Source organism: Crassostrea angulata, chromosome 8 (assembly GCF_025612915.1).
Source record: "Crassostrea angulata isolate pt1a10 chromosome 8, ASM2561291v2, whole genome shotgun sequence".
Classification (NCBI taxonomy): domain Eukaryota; kingdom Metazoa; phylum Mollusca; class Bivalvia; order Ostreida; family Ostreidae; genus Magallana; species Magallana angulata.
This window is the reverse complement of record NC_069118.1, coordinates 17168355-17190141: the sequence shown is the minus strand read 5'-3', so window position 1 is coordinate 17190141 and position 21787 is coordinate 17168355. Positions and strand designations below refer to the sequence as shown.

Genomic DNA, 21787 nt, shown 5'->3' with positions numbered 1-21787 from the left:
TCTTCTTGATGTATTGATTTTCCCTATTGCGTTTTCCCCACATCTTTAATTCTAGTAATTTATACCGACATGTTTGTAAGACCAATTACAACATGACTATTTCGTCGGATCCTCTGAAGATTTAGTTCATACAATAAAGTAAGATCAATAAAGGTGTGATATAAAGATCAAGGCTTCTCATGTTAATATTAATTAACAAAGCAACATTTGAAGAGTAAAAACATAAGAAATATTGGGGAGAAAAAAGTATAGAATATTATTATAAGAAACATTTCAGCAGTCCCAGCTCAATTTGGGATCCCTTGTTAGGGGAAGGTTTAATTATTGTACCATCAACGTTAGGAATAACCAGTGACGTGGAACACTCTGTGCACATGGGTAACATTGTAGGGTCTAGCATACAATAACACGATTTGCTAAAAATGATTGATATGTTGGAGAAAAAGCTGGTTGAAAAAGAAGAAATGATTAGAGAAAGAGAGAATGTTATTGAAAAAAGAGAGAATGAACTAAAACAAATAGATCGTACATTAGATGAAAAAGAGAAGAATTATCGTTATTGAAAAAAACATGAAAACAACCAGAGAAAAAGGAGATAAAATTGCAGATGATTTTCATCGTATGTTTGGAAAGAGAAAGGAATATTTGAAAGAAAGATTTACAATGAGAGAGAGAGAGAGAGAGAGAGAGAGAGAGAGAGAGAGAGTCAGAGAGAAAGAGAATTTGATGAACAGTTACAGACTTTTGAAGAACAAAAAGAGAAAATGAGATTATTAGAGGCGAAAAAAAGAACAAAAAAAGAAGATTTAATCATTAAAAGAATGATCAAAGAGAGATAAAGAAAAATAGAAAAAGAAAAAAATAATATGTAAACTGTTTATCTCAAACATAAATAGGCTGGCCCCATATAGTGTTAGTCAATCACGACACCAACAATGAAAAGGTTGAGGACAGAAAAGGTTGTTTCAAAAAACAAAACAATCTTACACCACCAAAATTGAGTGGGAACCTACTACATTCAGCTTAATCAAATCGCCTAAAAATACATAAGGAATAAGAGAGAAAAGCTAAACAAATTGATTAAATGATTGAAAGAGAAAGCGTTAAAATTATTTAGTTCAAGGCTGGAAAATGTGCAAAAGGGTTTTAAATTGCTTTGTCAGAAATTTAAAAAAAGGTTTGACAGGAAAGACCAGAAAGAGATCCTACAGATAACAGACGAAACTCTGGAAAAATTTGCTGAAAAGATAGAATTATCCACTGAGGCTTTTTCAGACAGTCTAGAGTTTTTCAGACGCACTATCACCATCGATGCATTCCTAAGGGGTTGTATAGAGAAAGGAGCTGCATTAGTTTCTTAAGATAAAGATCCCAAAACACTAGACGGTTCAACACGAACAGCGCAATTACGAACCAAAAATTGATCATTAGAACAAATAAAGATGTTAGAAGTGTAACGATTGAAGAAAATGATGAAATACTACCCAACGCAGAAGATTTTAACAATGGATTTGTCAATAAAGCCCTTCCCAAAACAACTCACTCCCTAGAAACCAGAATTTCAGTCCTTCATAACGACAACAAGGAGACAAAAAGATTACCAAGACAAATATTGGAAAGAATGAAAACGAATGAAGCAGAAAAAGAGTCAAGACCAAGACTTTAAGTCAATAAAAAATCTCCAACAAGATACAATAGGCAAGATCTAATAGTTTAGAAACAGAGAGTGAATGTTTTTAGTGTAGAGATAATCGAGTGCATTTTGCAAGGAACTGCTCTCTTCATCAGATGTTCAAGACTCAGATCATTTTCATTATCGTCTTCAAATTTCCATGGGTATTTTAACTCTCACGAGCTGAGGAAATAGGCCATTCGTCAGCTTGACTCAACAAACCAAGACACATACCAGTTTCAAATATTAGAATTAAATAAAACCACTAGTATGAAATAGAATGACGGTGTTATCGGGGAAATTTTTAAAAGTAAGTGAAGTCCAGCAGTCAAAGATGTCGAAGATTCTGATATCACTGTCTGATTTTATCAAGATCTTGAAATTCATGTAGTTTATATCCGAGTAACAAAACTTCACAAAACCCTTATAAAAAGGTAAGGAGAACGACCAACTACTTAAAATCTTTTTATTTAGATAATCAAACCAATGTAGGGTTTATATTTTAGGACTGAACAATCAATGCTCATTACTTTTAAGTACATATATTAGCTTTTAATTAAGCTCACATATTTATGCCTCTTGATAACAGTGTTATCTTTCTTTTTTTTTAAACTTTGCTTATATGAAAATCACTATATATTTCACCATAAAACTTTTGGAGTTCTTTATTTACAGTCGGATTGTTTGATTGTTAACAGCTGTCGAATAATATGTTTCTTAATATTTTAAAAGAAATAATACATGTCTGTTTTTAAGTTTTACACACCAGTCTTTTTGAATACGATAGGGAGAAATGTACTAAATTTTACCATCGGGTTCGGAATTCCATTAATACATAATACACAGTATCTATTGTAAACTATGTTCAGTTCAGTCGTTACCTGTACCTCACCCAAATTGGACGTTGATTTGATTCATCAGACTTTAGAGGCTCTACGACTTACAACTCATTTCTGTGAGTGTTATTTATAAATATATACCTTCACAAAACTTTCATGGATTGCTGATTAAAACATTCTTTTGCCGTAATGCAATAGCAGGTCACTCGTGCTACCAACAGCGTACTTTTCAATCAATATGCAGTGGATGCAAAGTCTTTAACTGTTAAAATAAATTTGCATGTGTAGCTACCGTCATTGATAATTGTAACTTGTTAAATAAACATTTTACTGTAAGACTTGTGATTCAGGAATAACTCCAGTTGTAAAATAAGATAAGTATTAAATGAAAACAAGTACATAGCTTTCTAAAAAACTTGCCTGACTAAACAAAATTATTCAGTGGAAGCACGCACGCATCAATTCGGCAAGCTTATAAGAAATTAATTTTAATTTTCGCTGCTTATCATAAATTCAGAATCAGAATTCAAATGAAATTTCAGTATTTTTCTTCGATCTAGTGCATGTACATGTTTATATTACTTAAAATCAATTTATTTCATTAAATCAAAATTATTTAGCAATGTACACATATCAAATATTTGCATGTAAGCTGGAAAGCGGAAGATAAAACGGTCAATTTTTAAATTGTATTTGTTATATTAAGATGCAAAGTTAACAAAAAGGCCTTTTCTAAAATTTCAAACCAGGAAATAGGAAATGATATTTAAGCACGTAGCAATGTTGTTTAAAGTGTGTGTGTTGGGGGGGGGGGGCTTCATCCAAAACATTGTGACAAAGAAATAAAGAATAAATTCTCAAATTCACGAAAGAAAATCCTAATTGTAACTTCAATTCAATAAGATTTCCTTATTTTCAGTTTCATTTATTACATGCTGCGACAAAAGTTAAGGGGAGGGGGTCCATGATATTTCCATTTGTTATATTTAAGTATGTAAAAATCAAGTTAAGAAAAGTGCCTGTTGCAAAAAAAGAAGACAGCCCCCCATACCCAATGCTACGTATACGTGCCTGTGATGTGTACATCCGGTGTATTCTGGAGTATTCTCATAACCCCAATTTTGACTCATTCACTAAGCGTAAAATCTACGAATGAGACATTATGGCTCGAAGTCCTGCTTTACCATTCACGTAACGGCGGAGATTTCGACCTGATGGTTTTGATGATCTTATCCATTTGCATTGATCCATGAGGATAAGGTCAAATGAATTTTTTGACATTTGTTATGTAACAACTACATAGATTTTACTTTTGGATCCATTGTTTTAAAAGAAATATATTGAATAAACATATACAACTGACAAGTAATTGTTTAATGTACATTTAGTAAGACACGCGAATTATATACCCTTTTCAAGATGAATAAAATCGCCCAAATGATGGAAATCAAGTCACATCCCGCTTCGGCAAAATAGTTTCTTCAGTAAACATTTCAGCTATATGAATATATTTTATTTTAAACATAACTGATGACTCTTTGGTAATGATGATAATCCAACACTAATTAATAATTACATTGTACCGAAATACACAATATGTAACGAAATGTGCGAAGACCCCATCCCCCCTTTTTACCGTTCTTATATGGCTAATCTAATTTTAAATCAGAATTAAACACGTAACACTGTGCCGGATAATTATGCCAGTGCCAAGGTGGCATTTTTGCACCCGCTTAAGATGCAGTTTCGGAAAAAACTATGTATACCAAATGATAGACTATTGTCTAGAGAGTATATAACCACTTTTGTTTTTAGTGTGTTTCACCTGACAGGTGAGATATTTACCTTTGTAAATTAATAGCCCATCGGAAAATGATAATTCCCATAGGAGAATTGACTCTCCTATAGGAAATATTGACAATCCTATAGGATTTTTTAAAAGTCCCGTAGGTATTATATTTCCTATAGGAGAATGGTAATTCCTGTAGGAATTTGATTCAGACATGCAGTTTTCCTATAGGATATTAAGTTTTCCTATCGGATTTCATCAAATCCTATCGGAATTGAAATTCCTATAGGAAGTTCTTGTATTCCGATAGGAAATTTCAAATAACCTATAGGAATATTGATTTTCCTATGGGAAAAAATATTTTCCTATAGGAATTTATTTTTGAAAGGTAAATATCTTACCTTAAGCTTTCTTATCTTAAGCGATGGTCTATCATATGGCATATTTGAATTTTTCGATACATGCAGCTTAAGCGGGTGCAAAAATGCCACCTTGGCACTGGCATAATTATCCGGCACAGTGTTACGTGCATGGTAAACAGCCTTTTAAATTTACATGAAAACTCAAGCTCACTGCTGTTATTACATCTTATATTACATTTTCATCAATTGTGAATGTAAATGCTGAAACTGAAAACATGCATCGATTAATTTTTTTTAGTGAAAAATCTTGATATTGCTTGCTCCCATTGTCCGCACTGTTTCGGAGAAGGGGACTTTCAAACCTTAGATATGCCTGACGTCATGACGTCAGGCAATAATGATGAAAATACAGGGTATGACAAAGACGACATATCCGACTGACGGTCACACTAACTCGGACGACAAATATCCACACGCGTTCTCCTTGGCAATACCAAGAACCAGTCAAATCAAACACGTGACCTCTGATCACACTAAATACCCGCTAACATAAAATACACACTTACATAACAGAGTCATGGTCTTGATTCGACTAAACTGGTAAATTGCAGAAACTAAAGTGCATTGAATTAACACTTAAGGGTTGTTTTTGATCCGCATGAAAAAGGCGAATGAAATGACGTTATAAGATATATATATCAAAAAGGGACATTTTGTTCGTCATAATTCGGATTATATAAAGTAATAATCTGGACCATAGCGACCCATTTACAAACATCTGAAATTTAACTTAAGCCAGAGAAAGTACTCCTTTAAGAAAGCCAAGCGATGCTTTGAAAATCTTTTTGAAAGCATAACACATTATCAATGAACAAATGCATTGCAAACTGAAATGATCATAACATAAAGTTGTGTAACTTTATTGACGAATACGAGAAGAAGTCTGGGGAGCTTATGCTATACCATCGGCGTCGGCGTCCGGACCTGGTTAAAATATTTGTTGCAGGTCCTGTATCTAAGATATAACTTGTCCTAACTTCACCAATCTTGCATGGATGATGCATCTGCACCTACTTATAAACGTGAAGAACTTGGATGCTGAATCTGGGCCATGAATTTCAGATGCTGGAGGAGATTAAGGTTTTCAGAGCTTGTTAAAGTGTTTGGTGTAGGTGCCCTTTAATAACAATTTAAAGGTTACTACTGGTCCTAACTTCACCAAACTTGCATTGATGGTGCGTCTTATGATACCTATGCACCTGACAGGCTTGAATGCTGAATCTTGAGCCATAGGTCTCGGATTCTGGATGAGGTTAAGTTTTTTTGGAACAGGTCCTATGTTTAATTGATACATGTAATAGTACTATTTCAAACTTGATAGTTGATTTAAGTATAATACAAATGAATCGCAGAGGCAACTTCAGATGCAGAGCTTGATCTTCATTATCAAGGATGCTAAAAAATCTCCTGCCTCACTCAAACCTGCTTTTTATATGTGTTTTTGTTAAATGATATAACATGATTCCTATGATATAGTATTGTATGATTTGATACACTATTGTTTTATATAGTACAATATTATATCATATATTATTTTGTAAAAAGTTATATGATACGATATGATATTGAATGATTTTTTTCATACACTATGATATGCTGTTGTATTATGTATTGTTATGTATAGTATTTTATATTATGATACAATATTGTATAATATGATATTGTTTTCTTTTGAATTACATGGAAATATTTCATATGATTTTGTAATATATAATATTGTTTCATATGATAATATACTGTATAATATATAATATCGTATCATATGATATTGTATTATATGATATACGATAGTGTATTATATGATATTGTATTTTATTATATTGGTTTATTATATTAGATTATTATATCACATGGAATTGTATTAAATGTTATTAAATATAATATATTGCATCCTATTATACAATATCGTACGATGTATGAAGCAGTCGGTTCAAGCATATCTTTTACAACATACACCATAGCATAGCATAGCATTGAAATCTCATAGCATAGCATTGAAATCTCATAGCATAGCATTGGAATCTTATACCATAGCATTCAATCTCATACAATCGCATTCGTCATATCATACCATAGCATAGCATTCAGCATTCTTTGAACTCGGTTTTAAATGTTTTTATTTGAAAAAATAAATGTTCACATGATAGATTTTTTTGGTAAATTTTGGCTTCTTATTGTTTTACTTCGAAATGTGTGGAACTCTTCTGTCTATGGAGGCGTTTTTGTTCAAATCTCATAGCATACCATAGCATTGCATAGCATACCATGTCATTAAGCCCTTCATTTCAATTTCTCAAAGCATTGCATACAAATCTCATAGCATAGAATACAATCTCGTAGCATATCATTAAAGTCGCATACCATAGCGTAGCATAAAATTGTAAAAGATATGCATGAAATGACTGTATGATATTGTATAATAAAGCTATATCACATTGTATTGTATCATATAATGTGATACAATGTTGTATCAAATTATATTGAATCAAATTATACAATATCATAAAGTATTAGACAATATAATATCATATGTTACACAATTTTGATGCATTATTTGATGTTATTGATTTATATAAAACTGTATTGTATCATATACCATTTATATAATATTGTATTATGTGATCAAATACAATAATGTATAACACAATACAACGTAATATCATATGTTACAATTTTATATTGCATCACTATTTATTACAGTATTTTATTGTATTATATGATATATATATATATATATTGTAAATATCATAGGTTACAATATGTATTTAATTGTATTGATAAATAATGTATCTTACAATACGGTATGAAATGAACATATGATTATCATACAATTTTTTACATATGATATAATAATACGATACTTTGTTAAAACAGTATCCATGTTTATCCAAGAGCATTCAAATATGATTTTTCATATAATATGAAAAAAAGTGGTCTTATTTAGATGATGCGTTGTCTCGGTGAGCTTTGTAATCTGTGACTACCTATGTTTTAATTTTGATAAAACTCAATAGTTCTACTTTTCTTGAAAAACTCTAGTAATATTTAACATTTCATTGACAAAATATTTTCAGAACAGATCAACAGTTCCTGGCCCCGGTTTTTCCCTAAGTTAAATACATAATCAAGCATTTGTTTCCATTTAATATAGAGGATAGCATTGGAAATTCAAAGAGATCACTTTTGACTGAGCTAGGTAAAATATTCAGCTCAAAAAAAAAATGAATAAGCCATTTAAATAATATTTTAACTGCCAAGTAATTTCTTAGGATTGAAGACCAAGCTTGAAATAAACTGATTTTGAGAAATTCAGGGTCGATCGTAAACTGATAATAGCCTAAAGTCAGAATTGTGATTTTGTATTACCTTTGTTTTTTTCCACAAACGTGAAACATTTATAAAGTTAATGTATTAACATTTTTTGATTTCACTTCAGTCTGTGTTAAGCTATTCTTTTGTGAACATATGCTCTCTTTGTCATACATTAATATAATTCTTCCTGAACTAAATTTATTTATAAAAAATGCTCTTTTTAAACATTTGAATGAGTATTTATTGTATTTGTTTACCTTCCTTGTAAGGAAATTAGATTAAGATTTTAATTTGTATTTATTAGAAACCACAAACACTTCCCCAACAAACAAAAATTATTTAAATACATTAATGAATCAAAGCGACTGTGCCTTTTTATTACGCACATAACAATTTAACCCGGGACCAGAAGTATGTAATTTATCTTTCAATCAAAATTAAAGTTATCAATCTTTCTATCAACAGTAAATATCATATGAAAAAATAAATGAGAAATATTTTGGGATAAGTGAATCACTTAAGATGTAAGAAAATTGAATTTTGAATTTTTAGTGATATATTTCAACGGTTTAAAGTATTGTTGTTGAATTTTTAGTGATATATTTCAACGGTATAAAGTATTGTTGTTAAAAACCTTCAATGGCATGATATTGGCATATTTGATGATCAATTCAACGTTAAATACACTTTAACCAGAGGCATACACTTTTGTGTACATATCAGCAATATTCTTTTGCAGTCACATTCCAGATCTTGCATCACCCCTGGCATTAAGAGTACATTGGTGTCAGCATAAATTGTCGAAAGGTCATTATTGCAATCGCATCTTTTTCCATATCCTTGACTTCATTTGCATTGCACAACAAACTCAATTTATTACAAAATTAAAGATTCGTACAGAGCTTAAGTTTTTCACGAACAGCTTTTTACTGTATGTATATTTTCAACAATTTTACAGGGATGCACTTCGTGCTCAAGGAAATTCAACAGGCAGCTGACTTGATCGATAGAAGACAATGGTTACATTTATATTCCGTAAGTTAATCTATTAACCAGTTTGCGTTTTGAATTACAGTATTTTGTTGACTTTTTTTCCTACGTAGGCATAGAAAAGTGAGAAAAATTGTTATATGGCTTTTTAGCAATAATCTATAGCCATTTTCAAACCCGGTCTTTGCAGTTGTTTAGCTTTCATTTACGAAAAGTGTACAATCTGTAAATAAAATGATTAAGGTGTTAAGTTCAGGAAGTTAACAAATAAAACTGTTCTCGATTGCTGTAAGACGAGTAAATCTCGAATGATACAGATGAAGGCGACACATACAAGGAAGGAATGAATGAATAATGTTTCCTACCTATTTACCATGTTAATTGTTTACATGTGTATGACTGATATTTCAGTCATTAAGTTGACACAATAGTCACATGCTCCACTGTCTGTGTTGCTGTATAAACACAGACTAAGATTATGTAATAATATTGAGTTTATACGCAGATATTTTATTGGAAAAATGCACATTGCAATTTTATTGCTATTCAAGATATCTACAAGTAAGTAAATTTTATGTATTTACAACTTGTGCAAAATATGCATACATGTATAATAACACTTCAACAATGTTGACAAGTATTGTTGTTTGTCGAGCATGTGTAAGTCATCGCACTTTAAAAATTAAAAGTAATCATTGTCAGTTGGTTAATGACAAATTTATCAAATATACGGAAAAACAATATGCAAAAACTTAGTAATTTTGAATTTTAAAAAACTTTATTATTGTTACTTTACTTGCGTATGTTTTAGTGAATGGGGAATTTAGAGAGCGTAAACGTATAATAATTCATTATAATAGATAGTAAAAGGTTTCAACGTTTGTTTGAGTTGAAAAGCAATTCTTTGATACCGTGTCATTCATGTTTTTATTAAACATTGAGACTATTATATTTCATTTCTAACAGCAGTGACGTAAATGTATGTGTCTTCATGCTGCATTGATTTTTATGCTTGCCATTGTAACTGATTTCAGTAGGAGAGCTGAAATCTGTTTTTACAAATATTCTAATTCATAATAACAGTAAAATATATGATCTGCAAAAATTTAAGATACGACTTATTTATGTTATACATATTACTTTCCAGTAAAGAGGTGCATACTTGTTCTACTGCTAACGCCCCTTATACGACCTAGTTCATCTTTTGTTTGCAGTTGTAAGTTTGTTTAAAATCATTTTGCATATCATGATTAATTTTTTTTATGTTTCACAATAAGTAGTTATTAAACTGTCCTTTCAGTTTACAATTTTTATTGAAAACAAATTGACACAGATGTCTTAAACAATTTTTTATGGTCACAGATTTTTGTTGTGATTGTAATGCATTGGAAAACTTGACACAGACAACATGTACCAATACGACAAAGGTTGTACCAGTAACAAAACCTGTCACCAATATAGGTAAAAGTGGATATATATCAATAAATATATTTTGTTAATGGTATAATAAAGATGTCTAGAAATTAAAAGTTCGGAGTTCTTTTAACTCAATTTTACATGTATATCTATAATTTTAAATAAAATCATGATATTTTGGCTTGTTAACCACTTTAATATACGATATGCAAATGGATTTAAATTAGAACTCGGATTTCAATAGACTTAAATATCACGAATTTATAAACAGTAAGATATTTATTTAAAAAATGGATTAAAACCCTGTTTATATACTTGTAATCCATTAACACTTTGCATTAAATTAAATGAAGACTACTTAAAAGAAATACTTTCTTTTTGATTGAAAAAGTTTTCATTTATCAACAAATACAGCTGTATTTAAATCAAACACTATCTACATTTTATAATCAAGCTTAGCCATAAAAAGTTACACTTTATGCAAGAATTGGCATTTTACCTTGTTTGCAGTTAGAATGCATTGCAAATGGAAATTATAATGCGAATATCTTTTTTGGTGCATAAAAGTCCTTGTGTATTATGTAAATATAAAAGATAAAGATTACATCTGATCAATAAATTTAATATTTGAATACATTTTAATCTGAGCAATATACATCAGCAATGAAATGAATAAAACTCTAAATGTACACCGAAAAATGTTATTCACAGAGTTGTCTAAGCAAACACTTGAACAATCTGATTTATCTCTCATTTGTTTATCATTTATAAAAATTGTGATGATCAAACAAAGGTAGTCTACAGAAACGAACTTTAAAATCAAGTGCTGAATTGAATACGAACTAGAAAACAACTAAAATATCATTGTATCAATGAAAAATGCATACCCTTTATTTTTCATAAAAAACAAGTTTGCTTAATATCTTAATCACCCTCTGATCCATTATTATGCAGGTACAATCATCGGTGCAGCAGGTGGAGGAATGGTGTTTGGATCAGTCGTTACAGTCCTGGTATTTGTGTGTATATGGCGCGCAGTTTGTAAGGAAACGTAAGCCCTAACACAGTTATTCAAAAAGCTAGGTGGACAACCAAATTGAAATGTGACTTTTTATCATTTTCCCGGTCATTCTCTATTCTTATTAATTTAGGAAAGATATTTATCAAATTTGAAAATCTCCCAATATATTTTTAGTAATATATTTTTATTATTTTTAGTGTTCTCCTAGAAAAATTAAATACATGTAACCTTGATCATTCATTCCTTTTACATCAAGCCGTGAAACTGTTCAGGTCATTGAAAATGATGTCTGCTTTAATCTTTACCTTTGGTCGAGAATGTTGGTTCAAGATCAATGCGAATTCTTAACTTATATACAAAATTGGGCGAATTAAGAGCCAGGTTTGGTAAAAGGAAGAAAACAGTTGTTACAAAAAACAGTGATGTTAGATAGATATACAAACAGACGGAATGAAAGACAAAATGATGACTATAGGGCCTCTACAGAGCCAGCAACTAAAATTTTGAAACCCCAAAAAATGGTTTTTCTTTTATATATACATTCGATATTAATGCTAATATTGTTATGCATCACGATCTTTTAACTATAAGAAAAACAATCAATCAGCATTGTACAAGATGTATTACTTGAATGAAGATTTTTAAAAAGTAACAATTTGCTGTTGGAAACCTTTTGTATCTTTCACATTTATGGGCCGATCATTTAAAAGTTAATAATCATTGAAAATGTGAGAGTCGTTTTCGTGCATATGTTATAACATGCTTTGCCATGATGAAAAAATATTAACCTCTCAGTATTTCCATGTAAAAAAAATTAATAGCAACGTTTAAGGACACTTACCTAATTTCCTGTTTGCTGTACTGACCCCCATTTGTTGCACTGAAAAAAAAATTGATCTATAAGGAAGACATTTCACATTACATTTGTAAAAATGCGTTTAAATTAAAAGATTGTAGGTCTTCTGTTTTTACAATGTTTAGGTATTTTATTACTTTCTTTAATTCAAACTCTTTACAAAAAAATTGTGTGTGTGTTATAATTTCAAAATAAGAATGCGCACCTTGAATGAAAGTTGAGATAATTATAATAATTTGACTGCTGCGCTTTGATATTTCATTTAATTCTAAAATCTAACAAATTAAAAAACTATTTCTTAAAAGCACTTTTTGTACAAAATGAACTCGATTTGCTTATAATGCAAATAAATAGAACCAAAAACCACACAAAGCAATGTAATATCTTCTTTCAGGAATCGTATGATAACAAACCCGGTATATGATCCTGGTGATGGCACAGTTGAAGAAAACACAAAAGAGCAAAACGGGGAAAACACGACATACAATGAAATAAAAGATATTACAGTAAGAATTTCATGTAATATGTGAACATTTTGTACGTTTCGATAACAAAAATATTTTTACTTATATTGCTATGTGTATTTCGAGTATAGCTAGGCAAAGAAGGAGAACCAGCAAAACAGCGAGAGCAATCCAGTTCGAGAAAAGATGTGGACAATCAATTTAGTGGATTAAACAAGGAAAATAAAAGCGGCAAATACGATCGTTTAGCATTGGTGGTATCCAACAAGATGGACGGTTATGAACCGATGAATGCTCATAGTGATAATACTGATGACCAGAAAGGTCAAAGTGCAGGTGAATGTGAGAATCCACCGGTAGATGGAAATGAAAAGAGTGATGACTATTATGTTGTGGAAAAAATAGCGATAAATGAATAATGATGTATAACAATCTTAATACCTGTCGTACAAGCATTATAAAGGGTATTGAAAAAATGCTAACATGATTCAGGTGTACATTTTAGAATGTTTAACACACAAACTAAATGTGTCTGCGTCATATTTTCCTTGAATATATTCTACAATTTGATGTTGTTTCATCCATTAACTAACCAAATTTATTTGCTAAAAACAACAACCCATTTCGATCGAAACAACATTCACAGGATGAACAACTGCCATTCAGTTAACTGAATTGTGACTGAACGGAAACTCTAACATATCTATGCCATTCAGTCACCTTTCCAAATCAATCGGTTTACATTCAGTTGACTGAATGACAGAGGTTCATCATGTGATTAAGATGGTGACCATGTGAAAGGGCCCCATTTATTAAAGGAAAAATGCCCTTTGATGATAAATGGGATAAAAGTATTTTTTTTTTTATAAATTAAACATAATTGACTTTTAGAAAAGTGAATTCCCTTACATATACATGGTGCGATGCGGAGAATAATTCTAAACATCGGATTATATAATTTACTATTAAATGGAAATATCACAGCAATGTTAAGGCGTCACAATGCTAAAATACGGCTGGAAAACAATATTATTTGAATCATCGCAAAAATACTTTGACCGGGAGTATTTCTAGAAATCTATGTTACATTTATTGACACCGATGTTAAACGTTATATTTGATGCATTTTTGTGACGTCAAATGTTCTTTTTAATCACGTGACGGGTGAATCCTAATATTGCAAATGATCTATTTACATCACATCGGCATAGGTAATTGATGACATTAAATCATATATATTTTGAAGAAAATCCTTTGTTAAGTCACATACTTTGAAGTTCTTGCTTGGGAAAAAATATATATTCCGTATATTGAAGATATTGTTGAAACATTCCACAAAATCATCAAAATAATGCACATTTTTACTAATCAAAAGCGATTTACAAAAAATTGGGGTAAATCCGTAGGTTTCCCAAGCACAATTACCATTGGTACTTATATTCTCTACCAATTTTACGTAAAATATTCTAAAATTGTGTTGATCTTTCACCTGCGCCAAGCTGGTTTAACATGCAATAAAATTTCTTCATTCATTTGTTCACACGTAGCAGGGAGAGTCTCCAAACCACTTATTTATAAATTTTACTTAAAACGAAGCTCTAATACTGCCGATTATTTGATACTGGTTTTTAATATGAATGATTCTGTACGTCTAGCATTAACGGCAGCATCTATGTAAAGGAAACATGCGGTTTTATAATGGTTTGATATATATAGATTATTTCATGGCAATTTTTATATCGCATCCTATGTTATAGTCTGTCCCAAGATATTTATGCTGCATATTTGAACGATTTTTATTAAAAATACACATACCTGTGACTGAAGTGCAATTAAAATCGATGAAAGGGAAAATTCCCAAGATAACTTCATTCACACATTTTCAGTTTTCCCTCGTAAAAATTCACAGGAACGAAAACAGATTTCCTACGGATATTATAATGGGGAATGTTGACATCTTTTCTCCATTCGGAAATACTCGGGACACCTCGCGCAATTTTTCAACGTTATCATCCGTGCGTCTTCATCTCCTTGGCAATGGAAAAACCTCGTAGACTTTTTATTTTTAGCCGTGTACTGATACCCGACAAGCTAGAGGGGGCGTTTCAAAGGGGAAATCTTGGGATTTTTTCATACTATTGAATGAGCATCGTCTGAACCAAGAGGTATTTATAAATATTGAATAATTTAAGAAAATATGCGGCAAAAATATCTTGGGACAGACTATAGCCCGAGGTCGCTGTATATCAACCCGAGAGCCGTCAGGTGTACATTGCCATGTTATGATTTTTATATCGTATACTTAAAGAAAATATTAAAGAAACAATAAAAACATGTAATAAATGATTATTGTTAACAAATCACTCAAAGTCTATATATTCCATCTTTGATAAACTTCACTGGAATTTTTGCGCCAGCTGTTTGTATACCAAGTTGACGTCGACGTACTATATGACGTCATACTCGGAGATCGGAGTTGAACGACGCATATAGCCTATAGAACTTTACGTCATGATAGCCGACGATTAACGGAAAGGGGTGTGATATAAAATTCCGAAGATTGCCAGAGAGGGATGTGATATAAATCTTATATCACACCCCTAGGGTTTCTATCACACCCATTGGCGAATTTTTTATTTATATCGCACAGGGCGGAAAAGGGTATATTTTCTAAAAGTATACGATATAAATAGATTATTACAAGGCAATTTTTAATATCGCATTCTATATTAGCCCGCGGTCGCGGTATATCGGCCCGAGAGCCGAACGCTTATATACTATTACTTACAGTGCTGCTATCGTGAAAGTTGACAAAACTATCCTATCCTATCCTATATCCTGCATCCTATCCTGCAAGTAAGCTCTATCCTATCCTATCCTATCCCATACTTTCAAAATATAGGAATGTAAGTTAAATGAAACGAAATTTTAAAATAAAATGATTTTATCAATTAATGTAGTACTCAAAATGAATAATTAAATCTTAAAACCGAATATTCATCCAGCGGGATAACTTACTTACCTGTGCTACGGTAAAATTAAATCGTACGCGGGATGGACACAATAACGTAAACAAACAGGTAAGCGATTAGATTTTTGATTTAATAATATGTATGCATAAAAAACAGATAAATAACTTCGATGCACTTATTGAGGAACTGTTTAGTCACATATTTTTATGAAATTATTTTCTTATCATATATAACTGAGCGTAATTCTCATTATTCGAGCGATTCGTTCGGCGATAAATGTAAACACGATCTGAAAATAAATAATTCCTTTAGGAAGTTTATATCGTTTATAGTTAAACCACTCGGAGTTATTTTTAAAGTAAAATTCTTAAGCATTTATAGCTAGGTAACATTTATTAATTCGATATGTTCAGGTTAATATCGGACAGAAATATGCGTCCCTGTTATTGGGCATCGAAAAATTATATGAAACGTGAAGCAATGTCTGTTTCTTGTATACATGTTTATTTATTAAATGCCAAATTAGTCGTTTATAAATTCAAGCTTTTATTAGTTTGCAGACTTTAAATGAAGTAAATACAGAAATCTATTTCTGACGTTATCAAATGTTGCAACGAATTCTCGCAGGAACTCGGTACTTGCGTACGAATTGATAAAGATGTAGCGCCGTCATTTTAGCGCGCATTAATGTTATGCACCACGTTCTTGATATAATAATTATTCTTAAATGGTTTAACTTGTAAAACGTATTAAATTGAAATTGAAAGTACATTGTTTAGCCAATTTTCGTTTTGCAAAATAACTCTGAAATTTATACTCGAATCTGATTGGCTACAGGATGCAGGATAGGATAGGATAGGATAGGATAGGATAGGATAGAACCTAACTTTTATATTTCTATCATGTATCGTGCATCCTGCATCCTATCCTATCCTATCCTTGTCAACTTTCAGGATAGCAGCACTGTATTAGGTTAGTTACTGATTCACTACGGAAATATATTGGGTTGATCAATCTCATAGATGGCGAGGCGAAGCCGAGCCTTCTATGAGATTGATCAACCCAATATATCAACCCAATATATTTCCGTAGTGAGTCAGTAACTAACCTAATAAGTGTTTTGTTTTCTCGAGGACTTTCAAGCGACATATTTATTCACAAATAGCGATGATCTACGCAAAGCCATGTACAAGATGCCTTACATCTCGTCCAATTTAACTCATTTAAACTCTTCAAAATTTTCAATCTCACCTTACAAATACTCTTTCAAAATCTTTGCTTCACCTATGTTTACTTACAATGTTTTGTTGCTATTCAATTTTAAATGTTTTCTCCCTTTCCTCTGCAGAGATTTGAGCAAATTTCGACGCTGCCATTTTGTTCTGCTCCAGACAAAACAATGTGACGTCAATATTCTAAGGGCAACTACTCTAATTTTAAAGAATTTCAAAGGGCAACTACTCCAAATACTTTAAGAACTTACGGCATGCAGTTTATGTATAAAATACTATGAAATGTCGAAATGAGTAAGCGAAGCGTCGACCAATGACGGCCATATTGCCTAATATTATTTCTCACAGAACAAATATAGAGATATATGAGGCAATCACGTGCTATGTTTAAACCAATGAAAATGTGACATTTCTGTCCAAGGGAAAACAAAGGTCTGTAGGATGCGATATAAAAATTGCCATCTGTCGTCTTGCGATGAACTGTCGTATTTTTACAGCGACGGTATATTTGCTTAATTAAAGGTTGAAAACAGTAATACAATGTTTGTAAGTTTATGAACTTGCATAAAATATTATTTATAGCAACATTTATATCAAAATGTTTTACTTGCACCGATTTCCGGTAATTTCCTTAATCTCGATGTAAACAACAAGTCGGGATGACAAAAACTGATGGATATCATTAGTGTATGACTAATTTTGCGAATAAAAACCGATGTCAGGTGTCATAAAAAGGGAGTGAGAAAAAGGACGAGACCATACACCAGTTCCCTGTGATCTAAACCAGTGAGCATAGTAGGTGTGTTATCATGACATGTGCTATTGTGTTATGTTAACGTTACAGATTATTATGCTCGTATTTTATTCACCTGAAAACAATATCGCCTAGCCTATATGCAGAATAGCTCAACAATAATCCTTATTTGTTCAAACATACAAATTATTAATTGTTAATTCAGTCAGTGTTTGTATATCAAATAATCACAATTTTAGTTCGAATTTTCTCAAATGAAATTAACCATGATAAATGGTAAGGTTAACCAGGCGCGTATATACCTAGCTGTTAGCGTAGAGGCCATGAGTTAACTCTAGCATATGACAAGCTTATTTACCAACATTGACTCACAAAATGATTTTTAGTGTAACACTTTCATGCACATTAGCTTGATCAGAATATTTGTAAGGAAATAGGTTATATGTTTGTATTGATGATTTTTTTAGCACATATAGCTCATAACATGAAGAATTAATCTTCTACTCACTATCAATAACTGATAATGTTGATTCTCTGTACTGTGAAACCATTTGAAGAGCTGACTGATATTCACCTTTATTAAACTGTAAAAATCAAAGACTTTAGTACAGTGGAAAGAAAAATTAGTATATCATGGTTTATTGGTTGATAGAATTGCTCACGTCATATTTAAATTTCATATGATGTGTTCATTATTTTTTCCCATCATTTTCAAATCACAAAAACATAAGATATTTAAATACACTCTGTCATATAAGATTTGAAATTTTCAAGTTAAGTAACATTAATTTAAATTTTCAAGATTAGAATAAAATGTTGACAAGTGTCACCTGATATCAAATTTTCATTTAGAATAATCCATTTATATAAGGTTCTGTATGTCTATGTTGCATACAATTTCATAATATGCCGTTATGGATTTTATTTTTCTACATGTGGCTTCTTAAAATCATCCTTTCGTATGAGTCCTTCTTATATGTTAAAAGTAATAGTACCAGTAATATAAGTTTTTTAATTTTTCAAACCTCCAACATCACTGGTATGTGTTAACAAGGTCATTCCTAATACAAGACACAATGCGAAAAAATATAAGACTAATGTAAAGAACTGAAACCATGAGTGATGAAGAGAAGTGCTGATAATCAGATTATTGTTTCTCTTATGTTCATCCTGATTGAGGACTTGGATCATTTATTTGGAAATTTAAGGATGACAGTATTTATTTGAACATTTATGATATAATATTAACAATTAATAAGCAACACAACATATCCTGAAATATGATGCTGGACCAAACCAGTGATTATCTACCATTTATGGTTTATTACATTAACTTGGATTTGAAAACCATTTCTGAAACTCCAAAAGTCATGAATAATTTGGCCATATAATGCATACAATTATTAATAAGAACTAGAGCAAAGCTCGTTGCAAAGCAACGAGTGGGTCTTCCGTTAATGTTGGAAGTAAAGCTGGAAGTTCCTGTAAGAAGCAGAGCTCTTAAACTAATAACAAGAGTAACTAAAATAAAAAGATGACAAAATTCGAATTATTCCTGGTACGACTTAACAAAATCCGAATGATTTTTTGTACGACTTAACAAATACCTTTCTGATTTCTAGAACGACTTAACAAAAAAAATCCGAATGTGTTCAAGTACGACTTAGCAAATAATTTTTAGGTACAAGTTAATCTAACCAAGAACTTGATACTACTTTCTTAACCAAAAACGCGGAATCAAAATTTCCGGAAAAATCAAATTTTAAAGCCAAATATCTCTGTAATGCATCGTCCGATTTTTAAACGGTTTTCAGTGTTAGATTCAGCTTAAAAAGTTCTACAAAACACATATTCGTTTTAGATTCGATCAAAAAATTCAATTTTTCGAAAAATTAAAATCACTTCCGGTTTCTACCGGAAGTGATAAAATATTTTTTTTTGTTAAAATGCCATTAGTAAATCCGCAGATTTACAATCACAGAAAATTTGAAGTCTTTATAAACAACTGTTTACGAGAAAAGTCCTGGACAAAATCACTTTTTGAAAATTTTTAAAATGACATAACTAGAAAACAAAAGTGACTTAATGACTGAAAGTTTAAAAGATTCAAGGGACAAGTATTTAACATAATCCCTGAAAATTTCTTGCAAATCGGTTGAATAGTTTTTGAGATATAAAGCAAAAAAGAAGTCAGAAGGAAAAACAAGAAGAATAATAATAATAAAAAACTAGAGCAAAGCTCGTTGCAAAGCAACGAGTGGGTTTTCCGCTAATGTCGAAAGCAACGCTAGAAGTACGTCTAAGAAGCAGAGTTCTTAATCTAGAAACAAAGAAACCTAAGTACAAAATGATAAAAAAAAATCGAATGATTCTTGGTACAACTTAACATGATCCGAATGTTTTTAAGTACGACTTAACCAAAACCCTTAACCATTTCAAGAACGACTTAACAAAAAAAACAATGTGTTTAAGTACGACTTAACAAATTTGACTTCATTTTAGGTACAAGTTTACTTTGCCTTGAACTAACATCTTTTTTCTTAACCCAGAATGCAAAATTAAAATTTATGTAAAAAATCAATTTTGTTTAAAACATAATTCTGAGCAACTTTTCCTCTTCACTGCTTTTCAAAAGGTTGACCTTTCGTACTGTGTGCTTGTTGCGTCATTAATTGTCAGAAACTTATCGATGTAAAGTTTACTTTACTGTACTTCTGTGAATATTTTCTATGTAAAATTACTATGAACCAGACAACATTGAAATGGTGAACATTTCAAAGGGCCCCGCTTATGTTATTTCAGAGAATTCTGCTTTGACCTTGACCTATAACTTGAAATTTTTCCAGCTGGCATAGAACTTTTAATTCAATTTCATTCCCCCTAACATACATGCATTTTTGTTCAATCTGACCAAGATTAAGCATATTTGGAAAATAATCTACTATTTAAAACTAATTTTAAAAAGATCTGCTATGACCTTCACATTGACAGACTTGGTTCAAGGTCACTGCACGCCATTAACCAATAAACTCTGTAAAGGTAAAATATTAGCCAAATAGGGGCTAAAAGGAGAGTATATCTATGCTCTTAAAATATGGATTTTTGTGTGATCTGATATGACCTTGACTCTTCATCTACAAACATCATTCGAGGTCATTGCATATATTTTGAACAAAGGCATCATGTGGGTGAAGTATGAGGCTGAATGGAGCAAAGGGAGAGAAGATATACTCAGGACAAGGATTTTTAAAAACATAATTCTGGTATGACCTTCACAGTTTCTTTTCACTGAAAATAGGTTCAAGGTCACTACACACCCTTTCACCCTTTAATCAAAAGCTCTGCTTATGTGAAGTCTGAGCCAAATAGGGGTTAGTAGAAATTATATATGCTCTCAAAAAAGGATTTTTGCATGATCCGATATGATCTTCACCCGTTACCTAGAAATTTCATGCAAGTTCACTGCACATCGTGTAACCATAGAGACACTCTGTGAGTATTAGCCAGATTGGACCAAAGGGAAAAAAGATATGCCCCAGACAAGGATTTTATATATATAATTCTGCTATGACCTTAACCTTATACCTAAAAACATGGTTCAAGGTCACTGCACAATCTTCAACCAAAGGAACCCTGTGGATGAGGTATGAGCCAGATTGGGCCAAGGGGAGAGAAGCTATGCTCCTGTCAAGCCATCTCGGATGGACAGACGGACAAATTGATCACTAGAAGGCGCCCGCATAAACATGCCTTTTTATCTAATTTAAAATAGTATCCATGCTATCTGCCCATGGTGAATAGTCATCAAAACCATTCATCAGCAGAATTTGATTTCCCTCCTTTTTAAGGTGGTATGGGACATCTGTCGATATTAATGTGGATTAAAGTACTATATAATTGAAAACTTTTCACCGGTTTAGAATTTTCAAATTTTACAATATTTAACCAAAAAATAGCTTTTAAAAATATTTGAAAAGGTAAAAATTGTAAAAACCCCAGCGGGATTCGAACTCATGACTTACAGGTTCCTAGTAAACCCTCTAACCCA

The 21787-nt window shown here is 31.5% G+C and overlaps 1 protein-coding gene across 5 annotated transcripts; it reads left to right on the top strand.

Moving 5' to 3' along the window:
* Positions 1 to 2456: 2456 nt before the first annotated feature.
* On the top strand, positions 2457 to 13334 carry LOC128157698 (uncharacterized). Of its 5 annotated transcripts, none has more exons than XM_052820291.1 (8): positions 2457 to 2627; positions 8774 to 8841; positions 8993 to 9069; positions 10172 to 10240; positions 10387 to 10485; positions 11395 to 11491; positions 12712 to 12823; positions 12913 to 13334. In XM_052820291.1, the coding sequence occupies exons 3-8, from the start codon at positions 9051 to 9053 to the stop codon at positions 13198 to 13200; spliced, it is 684 nt and encodes a 227-aa protein (XP_052676251.1). In that variant the 5' UTR covers positions 2457 to 2627; positions 8774 to 8841; positions 8993 to 9050; the 3' UTR covers positions 13201 to 13334. The 5 variants fall into 5 exon arrangements, with proteins under 5 accessions (XP_052676251.1, XP_052676253.1, XP_052676252.1 ...); XM_052820292.1 differs by lacking the exon at positions 2457 to 2627 and adding an exon at positions 7592 to 8073; XM_052820293.1 differs by lacking the exon at positions 8774 to 8841.
* Positions 13335 to 21787: the final 8453 nt, after the last annotated feature.